Source organism: Cupressus sempervirens, chromosome 9, assembly GCF_028749045.1.
Source record: "Cupressus sempervirens isolate cs-2001-9-10 chromosome 9, ASM2874904v1, whole genome shotgun sequence".
NCBI classification, from domain to species: domain Eukaryota; kingdom Viridiplantae; phylum Streptophyta; class Pinopsida; order Cupressales; family Cupressaceae; genus Cupressus; species Cupressus sempervirens.
In genome coordinates, this window is record NC_143126.1 from 8,595,231 (window position 1) to 8,612,892 (window position 17,662).

Sequence of the window (17,662 nt, forward strand, 5' to 3'; positions counted from 1 at the left end):
GCGACGAATCAGGAGGAACCGCGTGTGCCAGGTCAGAGTTCCTGTCATCACGGTTAACACAGTCAGGGCTTACGTTCACCACCGTCAGATCAGATCGGATCAACAGTAAGCGCCATCGCGCTATGGAGGAGTTGCACGAAGGTTATGACAGTGACATCGCACCCTGGTGATGCATGTTAGGTGGGGCCATGTCTGAAAGTGATGCCAGGTGTATCGACATGGAGGGCAGAAGCACGAGGTACAACGAGTCCTCATGATCATCAGATTTGGTCACATCAACAGATGGTGCCATCTTGCTATGGCGAAGATGTGCAGATTTTATCATAGTGATATGGTGACCATCCGCCTCGTGGATCGACAGGACTAGGTCTCACCAAGGATCGCCAGGTGTCGTCCAAGGTATGGTGCAGTTAAAAATATGGCAATGAGTGGTATGGGTCCGGTCGCAGGTCGCAGAATACGGCAGGTCAGAGGTTTCATGGCGGCGGGCAAACAGGTTCACAGCCCGAAGGTTTCAAAAATACGGCGAGACGCTATGGCGCCAATGGAAAACCCATGCATTTTTCGATGGCAACATAGCGCCCAAGCGAAAAGTTCACCATGGCAAGAAATGATCAGATGGATGGGTCCCAGCGGGTACTATGCAAGCGCAGTTGACATGGCGAATCGGATGGGGACACACGTAAATCTCAAGGCATGTTGTCAGTGGGCACTATGGCGCTATGGGAATTTGGCCTCGATTTCCGCATAGCGACATGGCACCTAGTTGACACGTGGTCGCTCTGCGGATCAGGTCTTGGGTTGCTTACTAGTCTTCATCGAACCAAATAAGGAGGTGCCGTGTGTATGAGTTGGCGCACGGCGTACAGCAGGCCCAGTAGTCTCAACACAATGTCGAGTCTTCATGAGCGTCGGATCTACAGGGATCTACGGTTGGCACTGTCTCGCTATCGAGACTTACTCGGGAATTAACGCCGGCGACATAGCGCCCGTGCGCCACGTGTCCTGGCGGAACCATGTTTCATGCAGCTAGCGCAGTAAGGACTAAGCGATCATCGGACCAATGGGGAAGTGCCACATGTGCCACGGGCCTAATGATTTACAAGGGAAAGAGGTTGCTGAATGATGATTCTCCATGATCATTGGATCGAGGCCGATCGACGGTAGGCGCCATCGCGCTATGGCAGAGATGTGCGAGGGTTATGTTGGCGACACAGTGCCTTGTCGGCACGCATCCTGTCGGCGCAGTCTAGGATGGCGATTGGCAGTTAGTGTAACCATCACAATCATGATAGTATTCAGGGTGGCGCGATTAGTCCAATGAAGGGTGGTCAACCACGGGAGGACCTCCAGGTGGCAAAATAAAGAAATGCAATTGGCCCCCATGGCCTAGTTGATGCATAGGAAGCCCGGTTGACCTTTTGACTTCGACAGATTCATGAACCAGGAAGCAAAGATAATCAATTTTGTTGTGCGATCTAATCTCCATGATCAATCTTGACCTACTAGAGTAAATGTAAAATAAAGAATGACACTCCACCCACCCGTTGATCCATCTACCAGGTCAAAGCGCAGTTATGGCACTGTTTTCAGTCTTCTCAGGACATTATTGGCGAAAGAGATCAAATTTTTTGGAGATTTTTTCCATGATTGTCTTCCATGGGACTCAATGGCAGGTAGTTGCAGGCTCATTTCAGCAAAAAAAGAAGATCTCAGTTACACCTGAACTATAGAGGTAGATTTTGTACATTTTGTAAGGGTCGACTCTTCCTGATTTCTCTACTACTGCTTGTAGATTTGCAGTGTAAAAATCCCTTTGTCTCTGAGCTAGATGAACATCTTGTATCGTCTCTTTCAGCCATCAACGTGTATGTGTAGCATTTTGCCTCTCATTGATGTATTGTTCAGATCAGTGGTCTGCATACTGTATCTATCTTTGGCCTATTAAATAATATACAAGTGAAATCTTCTATTCCTGGTGTTATTCAATTGGTCTCCTGACCTGTATGTGGCTATTGGTTGATATAAGTCTGAATGAATGTATGACCTTGAATGTTACCCTAGCTCTGTAGTGCATATATGGGTAGAAATGAGTCTAAACACTCTGTTTTGGTGCATCACCGCCTTAGATTAGACTAGGTAGATTTGCTTTAATGCTCTCTTTCCCCCTTTCCCTTCTGAGAATAGATAGGTGTGCCCTGACAGTAGGAGGAAGCTGACCTTCTCTGGAGACTCAACCTCGCAGGTCAAGTCCCACAGCTTGGAGGTTGTTTCCATGTTACACTAGGTCATCCTCGCGCTTAGGCCTTGGACAAGGGTGCAGACCTAAGTGACAAAAACTATATATACTCACTAGCTAGGGTAACTCGATAAGCATGAAGGTTTCTCAAAAACAACTAGTGAAACTTGCAAGTCAAGTGTTTGCTCAAAATGTTGTCATTACCCAACAACACCTTGTAACCTGGTGGAAAACTATGACTCAGTTATCACTATCCTTCCTGGACAACACTACAGCTCAAAAGATACAAAAGCTTGACAAGACTGAATAGTCTCCATCATATCAACAATATCAAAAGGAATTTTAGGCTAACATGAGATTGAATGATGGAACCACCATTAAAAGTACCGATACATTCGTATGACATTCGAAGGAAGGTGTGACGGAGGTATATGAGATAACCCCATCAATCTTTCTTATAGCAACTTGTTACATTATATTTTTAGGTAAGGGGGAACCAATCATAATCTTACTCTTGTATGAGAAAAACTTGGTCCTGGACTCAATCTAATGATTCTTGACATTAATGGATAAGTAGATAAGGAAACATAAGAAATTAAGGAACTAACTCTCCAAGAATCGATAATCCTTTAAATCACAAAGATATGGACCACTTTCTTGACCTATTCTTAGAAAGATATGAAATACAAGGGGATCATTATTTCATACTTTTGATTTACCACGTAATCCTAGGACAACCCTTCCTTTTCTTTCCCTCAGAAAGACCCAAGTATGACCACATTGCTTTTGAGAAAATTGAATTATTATGAATTGATGTTGTTGTTGTTGATTTTGCAATTTTGGAACATTTATTTGTGATGGTTTCTTGGTATGGTCCCCTTTGCCTTGGGACATGACTTGTCGAAATGAAAGATTTACCATTGTGGCCACACTTATGTTTAATTGGTGATTTGATTTTAACTTAATTTATTTTCAAGGCATTTTTTTTTATGAGAGTGTTGTATGATACCTTTAAGTCGGTCATATTAGGGAATATCTTGGATAAACATCATGGGAAAATTAGAATGCCACCCTTCCATTCATTATGAGATAGGATTTCATTGCACCCTATAAACTTGGGAATATGTTGACTCTTGAACAAAAATATTTCAATTTCACGCTATGCTAAGGACTTTACGTAAAGGTACAAAATGTGATAAACTCATAAAGACCGGACGCGAAGGGATACACAATGCTATTCTAAACTAATACTTAATAAGTATGTTCAACCAATAATGTTATGCTCAAATTTCCCAATTCAGATGTAACCAAAAGAATACCGTAACTACCAAGTATAGTAGCCTTGATTTAATATTAAATAATAATAATGTTAGCATATTCATAATAGTAAGTAAATTACTAATTAATATAATGATAATACTGATGGAAACAAATTGATTAATCATTCATCCTCTTGTTGCAATCCTCAGTGCTATCACCGCTATATTCACATAAGTTGAATCACATCTTCCCATCAGAGTGTCCTGGTTTGAGTGCAGAAGAATAAGGGATCATAACTTCACTTCCTGAGTAGAGCCTTTTGATCCATTAACAAACCTTAACAACTCCAAGTTTAAATATGGATAGCGTATCCTTTAATCTGATCAACAAATTCAGTTAGGTAATTACCAAAGCTTCATCGTAAACTGTAGACCTAGAATGCAACTCAAACTTTTAATTATACAGAGTAATAGTCAAGTATAACTGCCACCCGATAGGAGTATAATCCCCCTTCACAGTGCACACCAAATCATTCAACTAATCAAGAAACGTTAATGTTTTTTTACGAGAAAAAAAAAATTGGTTGTGTTCTTCCGTTAAAATTTATGGCATGATAGTAAAGAACAAATTCCTTCCTATTGATTACCAAGTTAGCTTATTTGGGAAGATGCAAAATTTGAGGCAAAGAGACACGAGTGTGAAGGAGTATACTAAGGACTTCTATAGATTGGAAATTAGATATGGACATGTGGATGATGATATTGAGAAAATTGCCAGGTACATAAATGGGTTGAGATCTGGAATACAAGATGAAATAATTTTTGTGAAGTTGGAAAGTGTAGAAGAAGCATACCAATATGCCTTGAAGGCTGAGGAGATCTTGGCAAAGAAGCATGAACAAAGAAAAAGAGGTAGAGGTGGTAGATTCCAGAGAGGTAGAGGTAGATCTTATAGTAAAGGTGGCAAATCTAACAATTTTGTATAGGATAAAGGCAAATCCAAGTGGAAAATGATGAAAAAGGCAAGACCAAATGGAAAAGTGGTAATTCTTATCAAGGAAGAGGTAATCCTTATTTTAGAGGTGGTTTTCATGGTAATTATTTAAGATGTGGTCAAGAGGGACATAACTCTTTTGAATGTAGATCCTTTGAAAGTGGGCAAGTTAATATAAATGTTTTGATTCAAGGAGATGATGAGGGTTCACCAAGTGTACCTGAGGCTGGAGAAAATCTAATGATGAGAAAAACCTTATGTAATAAGGGAAGTGATGAAGAACCTGTTTTAAGGAGAAGTATTATCAAGACAAGATGTAAGATGGCTAGAAAATGCTGCAAAGTGATCATTGATAGTGGAAGTTCTACAAATTTGGCATTAGAAGAGTTGGTTATAGAGTTGAAAATGTAGAGGCTGAAGCATCCTAAACCCTATCATGTTTCATGGATCAAAGATGAGCATAAGATATTGGCAAGTGAGCAATGCTTTGTGAAGTTCAAGACTAGACATTACTATGATGAAGTTTTGTGTGATATTATGCCTATGGATTGTTGTCATATTTTGTTGGGTAGAACTTGGAAATATGATAAATATGCTATAAATGATGGAAGATTGAATAAATATACTCTTAGAGTGAATGGGAAGAAACAAATATTATTTCCTTCAATTGAAAGTCCAGATGAGGTTAATTGTACTGCTGTAAAAACTTGCATGGTTAATGGGAAACAATTTGAAATGGAAATGAAAGGGAATCAAGTTTTTTTTGCTATAATTCCAAAGAAATCGAGTTGTGTCAATAGTAACCAACTACCAAAAAATAGTGCTAACCGAGTACCAGTCAGTGTGACTGAGTGATTGCTAGTAGTATTGACAGAGTACCAGTAGAAATTATAGAATCATTGAATGAGTATAAGGATATTGTTGCTAAGGATATTCCTAATGGTTTACCTCCAATGAGAAGTATAAAGCATTTTATGGATCTAATTCCTGGAGCTAGTTTTCCAAACAAAGAACCATATAGATTGAAATCTACAAAGAATGAAGAACTTAATAAACAAGTGCATGAGTTGTTACAGAAAGGTTTGATCAGAGAAAGCTTGAATCCATGTGCTATACCTACTGTATTAACACCTAAAAAGAATGGAGAATGGAAAATGTGTACTGATTCTAGAGATAGTAACAAGATCACAGTGAAAGATTTTCTATGCTGAGGATGGGTGATATAATGGATTTTTTAAGTGGAGCAAAGTATTTTACAAAGATTGATTTGAAGAGTGGCTATCATTAGATTAGAATTAGAGAAGGGGATGAATGGAAGACCACTTTCAAGACAAAAGATAGTTTGTACAAATGGTTGGTTATGCCTTTTGGTTTGACTAATGCGCTTAGTACTTTCATAAGGTTGATGAATGAAGTTTTGAAAAGATTCTTGTGTAAGTTTGTGATTTTTTATATGGATGATATTCTAATATTTAGTAAGACTAAGGAAGAACATATTGAGCATATTAGATAAGTATTGCAGGCATTGAAAGAGGAAAATTTGGCGATTAATCTAAAAAAGTGTTCTTTTATGTAAGAGGAGATTTTATATTTTCGAATTTGTGATTTCAGCTGATGGATTGAAAATGGACCCTACGTAGGTTAAATCAATTTTGGAATGGCCTACACCTAAGAATGTGGGTGAGGTAAGATCATTTCATGGTTTGGCTAGTTTTCACAAAAAGTTTATAAAAAATTTCAGTCTTGCTTGTAATGTTATGACTGAGACAATGAGGGGAGATAAAAAGAAATTCAAGTGGACACATGGAGCTGATAAGACTTTTGAGTCTTTGAAACAAAAGGTTGTTGAATTAGTTGTATTGGCTTTTCCTAATTTCAATAAAGTATTTCAAGTTGAATGTGATGCAAGTGGTGATGCAATAGGAGTTGTATTAAGTCAAGAAGGTAAACATGTTTCTTTCTTTAGTGAAAAGTTGAATGGTGCTAAAAAGAAATATTCTATGTATGATCAAGAATTTTATGCTATTGTTCAAGCATTAAAGAAGTGGAGACATTATTTAATTCCTAAAGAGTTTGTGTTTTATAATGATCATAAAGCTTTACAATACTTGGGAAGTTAACATAAATTGAATCAAAGACATATGAAGTGGGTTGAGTATTTACAAAATTTTACATTTGTAATTAAGCATAAGAGTGCAATTATTAATAGAGTTACTAATGCATTTAGTAGAAGACATTCTTTATTGGTTGAGATGAAGGTTGAAGTTCTTGGTTTTGATGAAATGAAAGAGTTGTATGATGTTGATCCTAATTTTTTTGAGGTGTGGAGAGAGTGCAGAGCATTAAATCTGGCAGATCTCACATTAGTAAGTATGATGAATATTTCATTCAAGAAGGTATGTTGTTCAAAGGTATTTAGTTGTGTATTCCTAGAAGTTCTATGAGGCTGAATTTGATTAAAGAAAATCATAGTGGTGGATTGGCTAGCCATTTTGGAATTGATAAGACATTGAGTGTGCTAAAGGATAAGTATTATTGGCCACAAATGTATAAGGATGTTCAGAAATTTCTAAAGAGTTGTGGAATTTGTCAAGTTGCTAAAGGAGTGAGTTAGAATATTGGTTTGTATACACCTATTACTGTTCTTGAGAAACCTTGGAGTGACATTATTATGGATTTTGTTCTTGGACTGCCTAAGACAATGAAGGGTTATGATTCTATATTTGTTGTGGTGGAATTTTTTTCTAAAATGGCTCATTTCATACCATGTAAGAAGACTTCACATGCTAAGCATATTGCTAAAATTTTCTTTAAAGAGATTTTCAAATTGTATGGATTACCAAGAAGTATTATTTCTGATAGAGACAATAAATTTGTTGGTTATTTTTGGAAGACTTTGTGGAAGAAGATGGGTACTAAGTTGAAGTTTAGTTCTACATTCCATCCACAAATAGATGGGAAAATAGAGGTTGTGAATAGAAGCTTGGGTAATTTGTTGAGATATTTTTTTGGAGATAAGCCAAGTAATTTGGAAGTAGTCTTGGCACAAGCTAAGTTTGCAAATAACAATTATGTGAATAGGAGTATAGGGAAAACACCTTGAGATTGTTACTAGAATTCAACCTAGAGGTATATCAAATTTGAGAGATGTTGCTGGTGAAGAAAAGATAAGTGTTGCAGGAGAAGAATTTGATGCTTTTCTGAAGTCTTTGCATAAGGAAGTGAAGTTGAGGTTGGAATAAGGTAATTAGAAGTATAAGGAGAATGTTGATAAGTCTAGAAGACATAATTATTTTGAAGTTGGTGATGAGGTGATGGGGCATTTAAAGAGAGTAAGATTTCCTATTAGAACATACAGTAAGCTAAAGATGAAGAAATTTGGACCTTGTAAGATCTTGAAGAAGTTTGATTGTGGTAATGCTTATGAAGTTGAGTTACCTGATGACATGGATATATCTCCTATATTCACTATTATTGATTTGTATAAGTATCATGAGTCAAATGATGAAGTTGTTTTACTAGAAGATTATCTAAAGAAGTAGATTGAAGAAGTTGAATAGATATTGGATCAGAGAGTTGGAAAGACCACAAGAGGAAAAGATTACTATGAATATTTGGTGAAGTGGAAAAACATGTCTATTGAAGATACTTTATGGATTTCTCAATCTGAGTTAGATTCAACTCAGATTGTGGCATCTCAATGATTCAAGAGAATCATTTCTTTCAACCCCAGTTATCTGATAATGATGCAGGAGCATCTTGGGTTGCCTTGTTGTCCTGCTCATTTTTTGTTCATTCTACATGTTGATGCCAAGTTATTGTAGCTCTAATGGATGCCGAGTTACTCTAGCTCTAATGGATGCCAAGTTACTATAGCTCTAATGGATGCTAAGCTGTTGAAACTCTAGTGGATGTTGGGTTACTATAGCTCTAATGAATGCCAAGTTACTATAGCTCTAATGGATGTCGAGTTGTTGTAGCTCTAGTGGATGCCGAGTTACTATAGCTCTAATTGATGCTGAGTTATTGTAGCTCTAGTGGATGTCAAGTTACTATAGCTATCCAGTGTTGACCAAGTGTTCCTTCATGTGCCAAGTTAACTAGTGTATGCTAAGTGACTCTTCATCTGCCAAGTTACCCAGTGTATTTTGAGTGACCCTTCTTGTGTTGAGTTTCTTATTTATGCCGATTGTCAAAATTTGGACATGATTTCTATGAGCCGACTTGTAGGATTTATTTTGATCATGACATATATGCTAATATCTTTTCTTGGGATGTGTCTTGACTATTTTTAGGTCACCCTTCCTCTTTTATAATGTTCTAGAATAATCTGTAAGCCATTTTTGCAAGTATAAATAGATTGTATAGGTTTAGAGTTAGGAAAATTTTGAGGGATTCTTTAGAAGAATGTGAAAGTTTGGAAGGTCTATGGCATATGTATCTGGAGCTATAAATTTGATGTTGGATCTTAGATCTTGAATATATTTTGTAGCTGACCATAACCCAAAAGGCCTTACAACTAGGCATATATGTTGATTATTTGATGAATCAATAAGTATTTTTTCTTCTTCCTCCCTTGGTGGTTGTTCTGTGTTTTGGGTTTCTATTGTGTTAACTCTTGTAAGGTGGTTTGGATAGCTGGGGGTGCCTTTGGCCTTAGTTATTCATCCCACCCTTCCTGCATCAATAATGATGAAATGAACCCATTGATGTTGAGTGAGATAGTATAGTGTATGCCAAGCTACATAGTGATGACTGAATAGAATGTAGTTATTTTCAAGTGACAAATTTTTTTATAAAACTTGAGAAAGATTTAAATTTTAGGCTAGCACAATTAGAATTTTGAATTAGTCAAAGTGCAAGGAAGATAAGAATTGATGATATGGTATATTTAGTGTACAAGGAGAGTTTTTTATGCTATCAAAGAAAAGAAAGTGATCATAAGTTTCTAGAAGAAGAAGGAGAACAAAAATATGGAAGGATTAAATGAATCTAAACTAACCTAAGATCAACAGTAATGTTTTAGCTACAAAAGCTAAAAATTACCTATTTAAGTAGGCATAAGATATGTTTACTAAGGTTAGCTTGTTGTTTATTGGAGATCTTAAGGAGAAGATGTGAAGAGAAAAATAGTAAAGGTGAAGTGTGAAGAGTTTAGTGAAGAGTGATATCTTAAGGATATACCAAGAAGATCAATTATGAAGATGTCAATGGAGGCCAATCAATGAACTAGCAGATGACTAAACATAGATCTAAATTTTCAAAGTGAGTTTTATTTTATAGATCAATCCTACTATTACATTCTAACCATTGTATCAGTCAAAATCCTTTAATCAATGTTGACCTTACATTTATTTTGTAAATCCTTTAATCAAGGTAACATTATAAAGGAATTATCCAAATTGCTCTAATTATAAGGCCACTTCTAACAAAGTGATTAAATCCTTTAACAAGATATCATTGAACATTGTGTTGTATAACCTATAATAGGGTTGGCTCTTCACCAAGCTCACTTTAGAAGAGTAAAAAATCACTAGCATGTTAGTTGGTAGTTTTTTCTGAATTGGGTTTCCACATTAAATCCTGGTGTCAAAGTGTTATTTTCATGTGTGTATCTTATTTTTATGCAAGCTATATGTTTACAATATTTTATTTAATTCCAACCAAGACATATTGGAGACAAAGAGTTGAGAAATTACATGAAAATTTACATTGATGATGATGTTATATAGACTAGGTGTGTTTCTGAGATTGATTAATCATTTTGAAGTTAGTAAAAGTTGAATTGGTACATCTAGACCTTAAGATGGTTATTTCACTACCCCTCTTAGTTATTCAAAATCATCATAACATACTTATGCTTACTAAGTGTATACCAAGTTTTATATTTTCAAACACCCAATAAGACTAAGGTGAGTTTAGCTCCACAATGTGACTATTTTACACCTGATATTTTTATCTCTACATCTCATTCCCAAACATATCCATATGATTTTATTTTAGTTTTGTATATTTTTATAATGTTAATTATTATCAAAACTGCATCATATTACATAGTCATCACATATTCATATCAAACTAAATACAAAAACATGAAATAGTTAGAAAAAGTTTTCATCTCTCATTTTGACTGAAGTGAGATCTTAAAGGCTATTTCCACAAATAAAATGATACTAAAGTTAATTCTAGTTTTTTTCTATTTAGGACAATATATCAATTTAAATCATTTCAAGTATCAATATATTTAAAATAATAATAACTAGAATAAATAAATTAAATATTACTTGGTAATGCAAATCACTAGTTATGTAGAACATTGGATTCACCAAAATAGTAATAATATTGTAAACGATAATATCTTTATAGTTTTACTAACTTTCTTTGCTAGTGGTCTAGTATTCATTCATTTAAGTTAGGTTTAGTCAATTTTTTCCTTACCTTGAATTAAAATCTCCCAATTCATATAATTATTGATTACACTTTTACATCTTGGCCTCGTGATCATGGTGCTAATATTGTATTAGAGAACAAGGTGATATCATTTATACAATATTCTACTACTCTTTTTTTGGTATATGGTGACTTATTAGGAAATTACAATATACTCACCACATATCATTAACAACTTTTAAGAGTGGTAGCCTCTAAGAATTTGGTTAGGGGTAGTTTTATTTTCTTAGTCAATCTTGAAAGAAGCCTCAAAGGGGATTGATAAAGGAATGGTCATGTGATGTGAAATCATCATATTCTAATTTTATTTGATCTAGATAATTAAATATGAAGATGACTATTTTTATTAAAGGAAAACTAGTTTTATAGAGACAAGAAACCCAAGCCTTAGAAACATAAAAAGAAACATCTTGTCAAAAGATAAATCAAAATTGAACTATAAAACTTATAAATGTATACCAAAATCCATAAAATAGGGGACTAATAGACTTGCAATTAAACCTATAGGCCCATGGACAATTGTTTAAATTAAATTAATGTATTCTTTTGCTAAAGCTATTCCACATGTTAAGGAATTTTCAATCACTTTAACATGAGGGTGTTGATGTCGAGCTAGTAACACATGTTGAGTATAATATGTATAGATGCCAAGTCAATCAAGTGTTGAGAAAATAGATAGTATCAAGCAGTTCAAGTGCCAAGTGGACAGTTGATGTTGAGCAAGTTCAAGTGTCGAGCATTAGTATTCTCAAGTGCCAAGCAACACAAAATGGACCTAGTTGTTTGTGATGGAATAAACAACTATGTAAGCTATCTTTTAGCCAACTTGTGGGTACATCTCAAAGCTTTGAAGATAAGCTTGAATCTATTTGGATTTCCTATGTGATCAACATCCAACCAATCAGAAAAATGGAAGGAATTGAGTGGGAAAAATGAATGAATCTCCATCATAGATTTATACCTAACCCTAAGCCACCAAAGTCTTTTTAAAGGGAGACAAAGCCCCATAATTCGGTGTGAGTATGATTGAATGAGATGCATGTGAGTATAGAATAGTAGGAGAAAAAGGGGTGAATTGAATAGAAGGTATTTAGGGTGAGTTAGAAGAAGGATAGCATTACATAATTAGTTTGTAAAATAGAGGATCAAGAATAAAACAATTTCATATTAGATCAGAAAGGATAAAAATGGACTGAATTGAGATCTAAAATCAGCAATACCAGATTATAAGTAGTAAGATAAAACATTCTACTATACTTTCCAACAACTGTATTAGAAGGATGAAATCCTTTGGACTAAGGCTGATTTAATAGTCATTTTAAAATCATTTAATAGGGTGACATTCCAAGTGAGTGTTCTAAAGTCCTTTAGCCAGGTACACTTTTAATGGGATGTTAAAATCCTTTAATAGGGTGGGATATAACAATCCTTTCTAAGCCTTTAACAAGGCAGGGTAGATCATGACAATGGTCAAATATGTAACCTTAATAGGTCAACTTTATTGCTATAGTAGTGAAGAATTGTGGGTGTAATCCCTACCCTACTTTTACCTTCTCATTGGAGGGTTTCTGGGTAATCATATCTGCTGTCAAATATTTATGTGAATGCATTTACTTTACATGTTATTTCAATATGTTAATGCACACATTATTTGAAAATTAAAAGTTTTATTGGTTAAAGATTAGTAATTCTAATTCACCTCCCCCTCTCAGAAGTATACATCTCCCATTTGTATTTCCAACGATTGGTATCAGAGCTGAGTTTTCAACAGGACAAGCCTTACAACTTGGAGAAAAGATCTTGAAATAGAACTTTGCAAGTTGGGTAAGACCATTAAAAATTAAGAGATTGAGATACATCTCTTACTACAACATTTGAATGAAGCTAGAGATGCCTTGAGAAGTTCACTAAAGAGAAGGAAAGATATTGCTATGGCAAAAAATGACATGTGTAAAATTGGATGAAGTTTATGTCTGTAATTTTTTTTTAAAAACTGAGTGAAATTTTAATTTATTTTTGAATTTTTAAAGTCTATTTTTTAATTTCTTAAAAATTCTAAAAATATAGAGTTTTTTTCCCATCAAACAAATATATGCAAATATTCATATTTTGGTCTAATTTTAGAATATGTAGAGCTGACATGTATACCTAGTGCACCAAAAAAGAAAAATTGAAATTCAACTAATATTTTTCAAGTTATAATTGGTCAAAGTCAAAGTTATTAGAAATTGATAGTTTTTTTCTCCCGTCAAACTTTTTCCATCAAATCTACATTTAAAAAAAAAATTTACATATTCTTGAAGAAGACTCTCTCCTCTAGTGTAGCATTAAAAAATAATAATTTTTGAACATGATTTACTATTTTTTTCCTATTTTTGAATAGACAACTTCTTGAATCTTAAAAGACCTACTTGCAATATTTTGAAAGTATAACATATTATCCATAATCAAAATTAAAAAAAAATTATATGATCATAATCATGACTCCAAGACCTACAAAAGTATATTTTTAGTTTTAGAAAAATGTTTAATTTAGTAGGTCAAATTGGCCTTCAAAGTGAGATGTTTATAGAAGTTCTTATTTTTGCTTGTGTATCTACCACCTAGGATGCCACATAGCGAGTTACGACCGAAACTGTTTTGGCCATAACCCTTTCAACCAAACCTGTTTCGATCGAAACCCCCATCGATCGATTAAACCGCATGTAGTTAATGTGGTTGTTTCATATAAAATAAAGTTTATTTTTTCCTTTTTGAAAAATAAATATACAAAACAGTGAAAATTGGAAGAGCATTTTTGGAAGACAACTAATTTTGAAGCCATTTTCAGCAACTATTTCATGAATTTAATCAGAATTGCGAAGGATCGAATATTTTGAAGGTGTTTTCTCCCATCTAATTATTTTTATTTTTATGTATTCTATATTGAAGCATTAGCTGGTATTTAGTGAAATCTAAATTATTATTTTTGTTTCTATAGATTAAAGTATTCAATGGGCAGTAAAAGGAAAAGATCAATGAAATATGATAGAATAAGAGATGACAAAATGAAAGATCATACAAAATGTAACCAAAAGAAACCTACTAAAATTCCTAAACAAGACGAGATTCATGAAGAAAATGAAAGTAATGAAGGGGAAGAAATTGATAGTTCTACTGATAGAGATAAATTAGAAGGCATATCAAATTTGATGGATTTGGATGAGGAACTACTTTTTAACCAAATTCCATCTAAAGATATGATAAATGATAACACTATTAGAAAGCACTATCAGAACATGTGGGAAGAATATTTCAAGGATAAAAGTATATTTGGATAGGCACAATTATTTCTCAAGTTATTTAGGAGAAGATATGAGACCTATTTTGGAGTTGTTGGGTGTTGATAATAGGAAAAGTCATGCACATAATATTAATAAAATAATAGTTTAAAACTTGCAAAATGCTTATAACAAAATTGACAACACAACTCAAGGAGGTGATTTGAGTAATGCACATAGAGCATTGATGACTACTATATCTAGTAGAAAATTGACACATAGAAAATAGGGATGTGCAATTTTTGATTTGCTACATATATCTAGAAGAACTATCTAGAGATACATCAAGAGGAGAAATATGCTAGATGATAACATTGAGAATAATTGGGTGAATATTTGTAGAGTTCCTTGAAAAGAAAGAATTTTTGAAGATGTAAAAAGACAAGTTGTTGAATTTTGGACCACACATTCTTGTGTTTCTTCCAACAAATATGATACTATACAAATTAAAGATCAAGAGACAAGGGGCCAAAATTGAACATCCAAAACATTTCATAGATATAACTCAAAGTGAATTATTTCAAACATACAAAAAAGAATTTTCAAATGTCAAAATATGTCAAAAAATGTTTGAGAGTTTGTGTCCTTCCTTTGTACACATAAATAATATGTGTGAAACTTGTTGTTGTTGAAATCATGTTGAATTTGGTCTAAACTTCCAATCATATAAAAAAGTTATGGCAGTACTTGATCCTAATTTGGTCATCCCTAGCAGTACAACACAATTTGTGAAGTCCATATTATGTGATAAATTAGAAGATTTAGATGAATTCAAAGTGCAATGCATCAAAAATCAATGTGAAGATTGTGGAGATTAACACAAATTTTTAGAAATGCAAATTGAGAATATTAATGAATCTACATCACTTTCAAAGATGAGATATGAATATGAGACATACCAAAATAAGACAGGAGATGAATCTAGAAAATTTGTATTGAAGGAGAGTGAATTGCATTATGATGAGTTTATGACCAAGTTCCATCCATTGATATATCCACATATCCAACATTGTCATGGTGCACGATGGCAAGCTAAATAGTTTTGTGATTTCAAAAATTGTTTTCCACCTGGTTGTATATTTTTAGTTGTAGCTTTTTCTGAGAATTATACATTTTCACCTTAAACAGAGCTTCAAAGGCAATATTATCATTTTGAATAGGTTGCAATATTTGTGCAAGTGACCTATAGACATGCACAATTTGAGGTGGATCAGATAGAAAGGTTGGATGAAAATGAGCGCATCATCATCAAAGAGGTTCATATCTATATTAGTGATGATAGAGTTCATGATAGGAGTTATGTGGCTCATTATTTTACAATGTTCTCTAAAGATCTCAGAAATCGTGGAATAAATGTTTTGGAGCACTAGATTCGGTCTGATGGATGTGCAGGTTAGTATACACGAACTTACACATTTATTTAACTTTATTTTAACTTATATTTATTTGGACATGCCTATTTCAATTTGATACATGTACACAGATAATTGCAGATACTTATAATGTTTCATATTCATAGGACAATTCAAATCTGCAAAAGCATTTAATTGGTTAGCAATGCAGCATGCTAGAACCAATGTTAGGTTTTATGGAATTTCTTTTAAAGTGGACATGGAAAAGGGGAGTATGATGGAGTAGGAGCATGTATAAAACATGCACATCAAAAAAATGAACTTGCAGGTAAATATATGCATTTTAATGTGCATGTTTAATACTAGAGTAGCATATATTTTAAATTATATATATATATGTATGTATGTAGGTATGCATATTTTATGTAAATACAAGTAATAGGATAGAGAGTGTAAATCAAATTGTTGAATGGTGCAAAGTTCATTTTGCTACTCGAGATACTGAATACAATAAGCATTACTTTTGGGAAGTGAAATTTGAACTAAGTTATAGTTATTTTTAATATATTTTTCAAATCAAGTTGAGTTTTTAATTAAACATTTAATTTGAAATATGAAAATTATTTTTTGTATTTGTAACAGATATAGATCAATCTAATCCTTACAATTGTCAAACAATTCTTGTATTAGAAGTTTACATCAAGTAATGATTATAGGAAACCATAAACCTCTAGTAATTAAAGTAAGAGAGACAAAATATTTTTGTGATGACTACATTAAGGACAATCTAGTGAGTGCATGTGAACATATTGTGAATGGATATGTTTCAAATTTGGGATTTGAAGGAGATAGTTAAAAAGCCTCCTTTTGAAGATGCTGACATTGACATTGACATTCATGATCCTCTATATTCAACTAATTATGAGTGCATTTCTGATTTAGTTATGAAAGGTTTGTGTGCATATATACATATATATATAAATTAATATACATGTATATTCATTTTAAAATTAATTTATATTTATCTATATTTTTATATGCATGCACGGGATATTTTTGTAGTTCAAGCCTTACCAGATAATGTGGAAAATGTGGACTATTATCTTTTAAGATGCACAAAAGAAAAACACAAGTTGCTAGAAGGAGCTATAGATATTGATCAATAGCCATATCCAATTGGATCAATTGTTATTGAAGGAACATATTATCAACAAACAAGATTAACTAATCATGGTATTGAATTTATTTAATACAACCTTGGAGTAAAGGTTTTACATTACAGTAACCATGTTATAGCAACCAAATTACAATTTGAAGCAATACAAAGAAGAGGACACTGTGGAAATCAAAATTGAAAACTGTCTATTGAAGAATATGAAAAACTTTTAGAGATAATAAAAACTAGAGAGGATCCTACTAATACATTGTTTGTGGAGCTTTAGTTTACCTATCTACTTATTGTGGAGCTCTAGTTCAGCTATGTCTATATAGCTCTTATACTTTCACATTTAATGTTAACAGGATATTTTTTTTATAAACTTGTATACATTGGATCATTTATGTTGGATATGCAAAATTAGACATGTTTCATTATTTTTTATTTAAATTTGACATGGATATCTCATCTCAGACCACCTCTTAGGACCTCCCCTTAAGATAACCTCTTAGGACCTCCCCTTAAGACCACCTATTAGGACATCCCCTTGGTACCACCTTTTACCTAACCTCTCCTTAAGACAACCCCTTTAGTATTTGTATGTATTTATATACATTGTTTATGTTTTCTTACATATGATTGTTAATGTTGTTATTTATTTATGTACATACAATCTTTATATGTTATATGATAAATTCTTTATGTAACTTGCATATAATCTTTATGTTCTTATATGTATTAACTTTTATTAATTAAATGTTGTAACATGCATTCTTAAGGTCATACTCTTTATATGTTCTTACATGTATATGTTATACTCTATGTTACATATTACGTGTTATATTTTATTAATTAAATGTTGTTAATTATAGTTAATTAAGACATGCCATTA

The 17,662-nt window shown here is 33.4% G+C and overlaps 1 protein-coding gene across 1 annotated transcript in view; it reads left to right on the forward strand.

The window, feature by feature from the left end:
• Positions 1-418: 418 nt before the first annotated feature.
• LOC149537362 (phospholipase A1-Igamma2, chloroplastic-like) overlaps positions 419-17,662 on the forward strand; it is a 36,854-nt gene continuing 19,610 nt past the window's right edge. The window contains exon 1 of the mRNA XM_089800414.1: positions 419-682. Coding sequence (XP_089656540.1) covers positions 419-682 — 264 coding nt within the window. The remainder of the gene's footprint in view (positions 683-17,662) is intronic.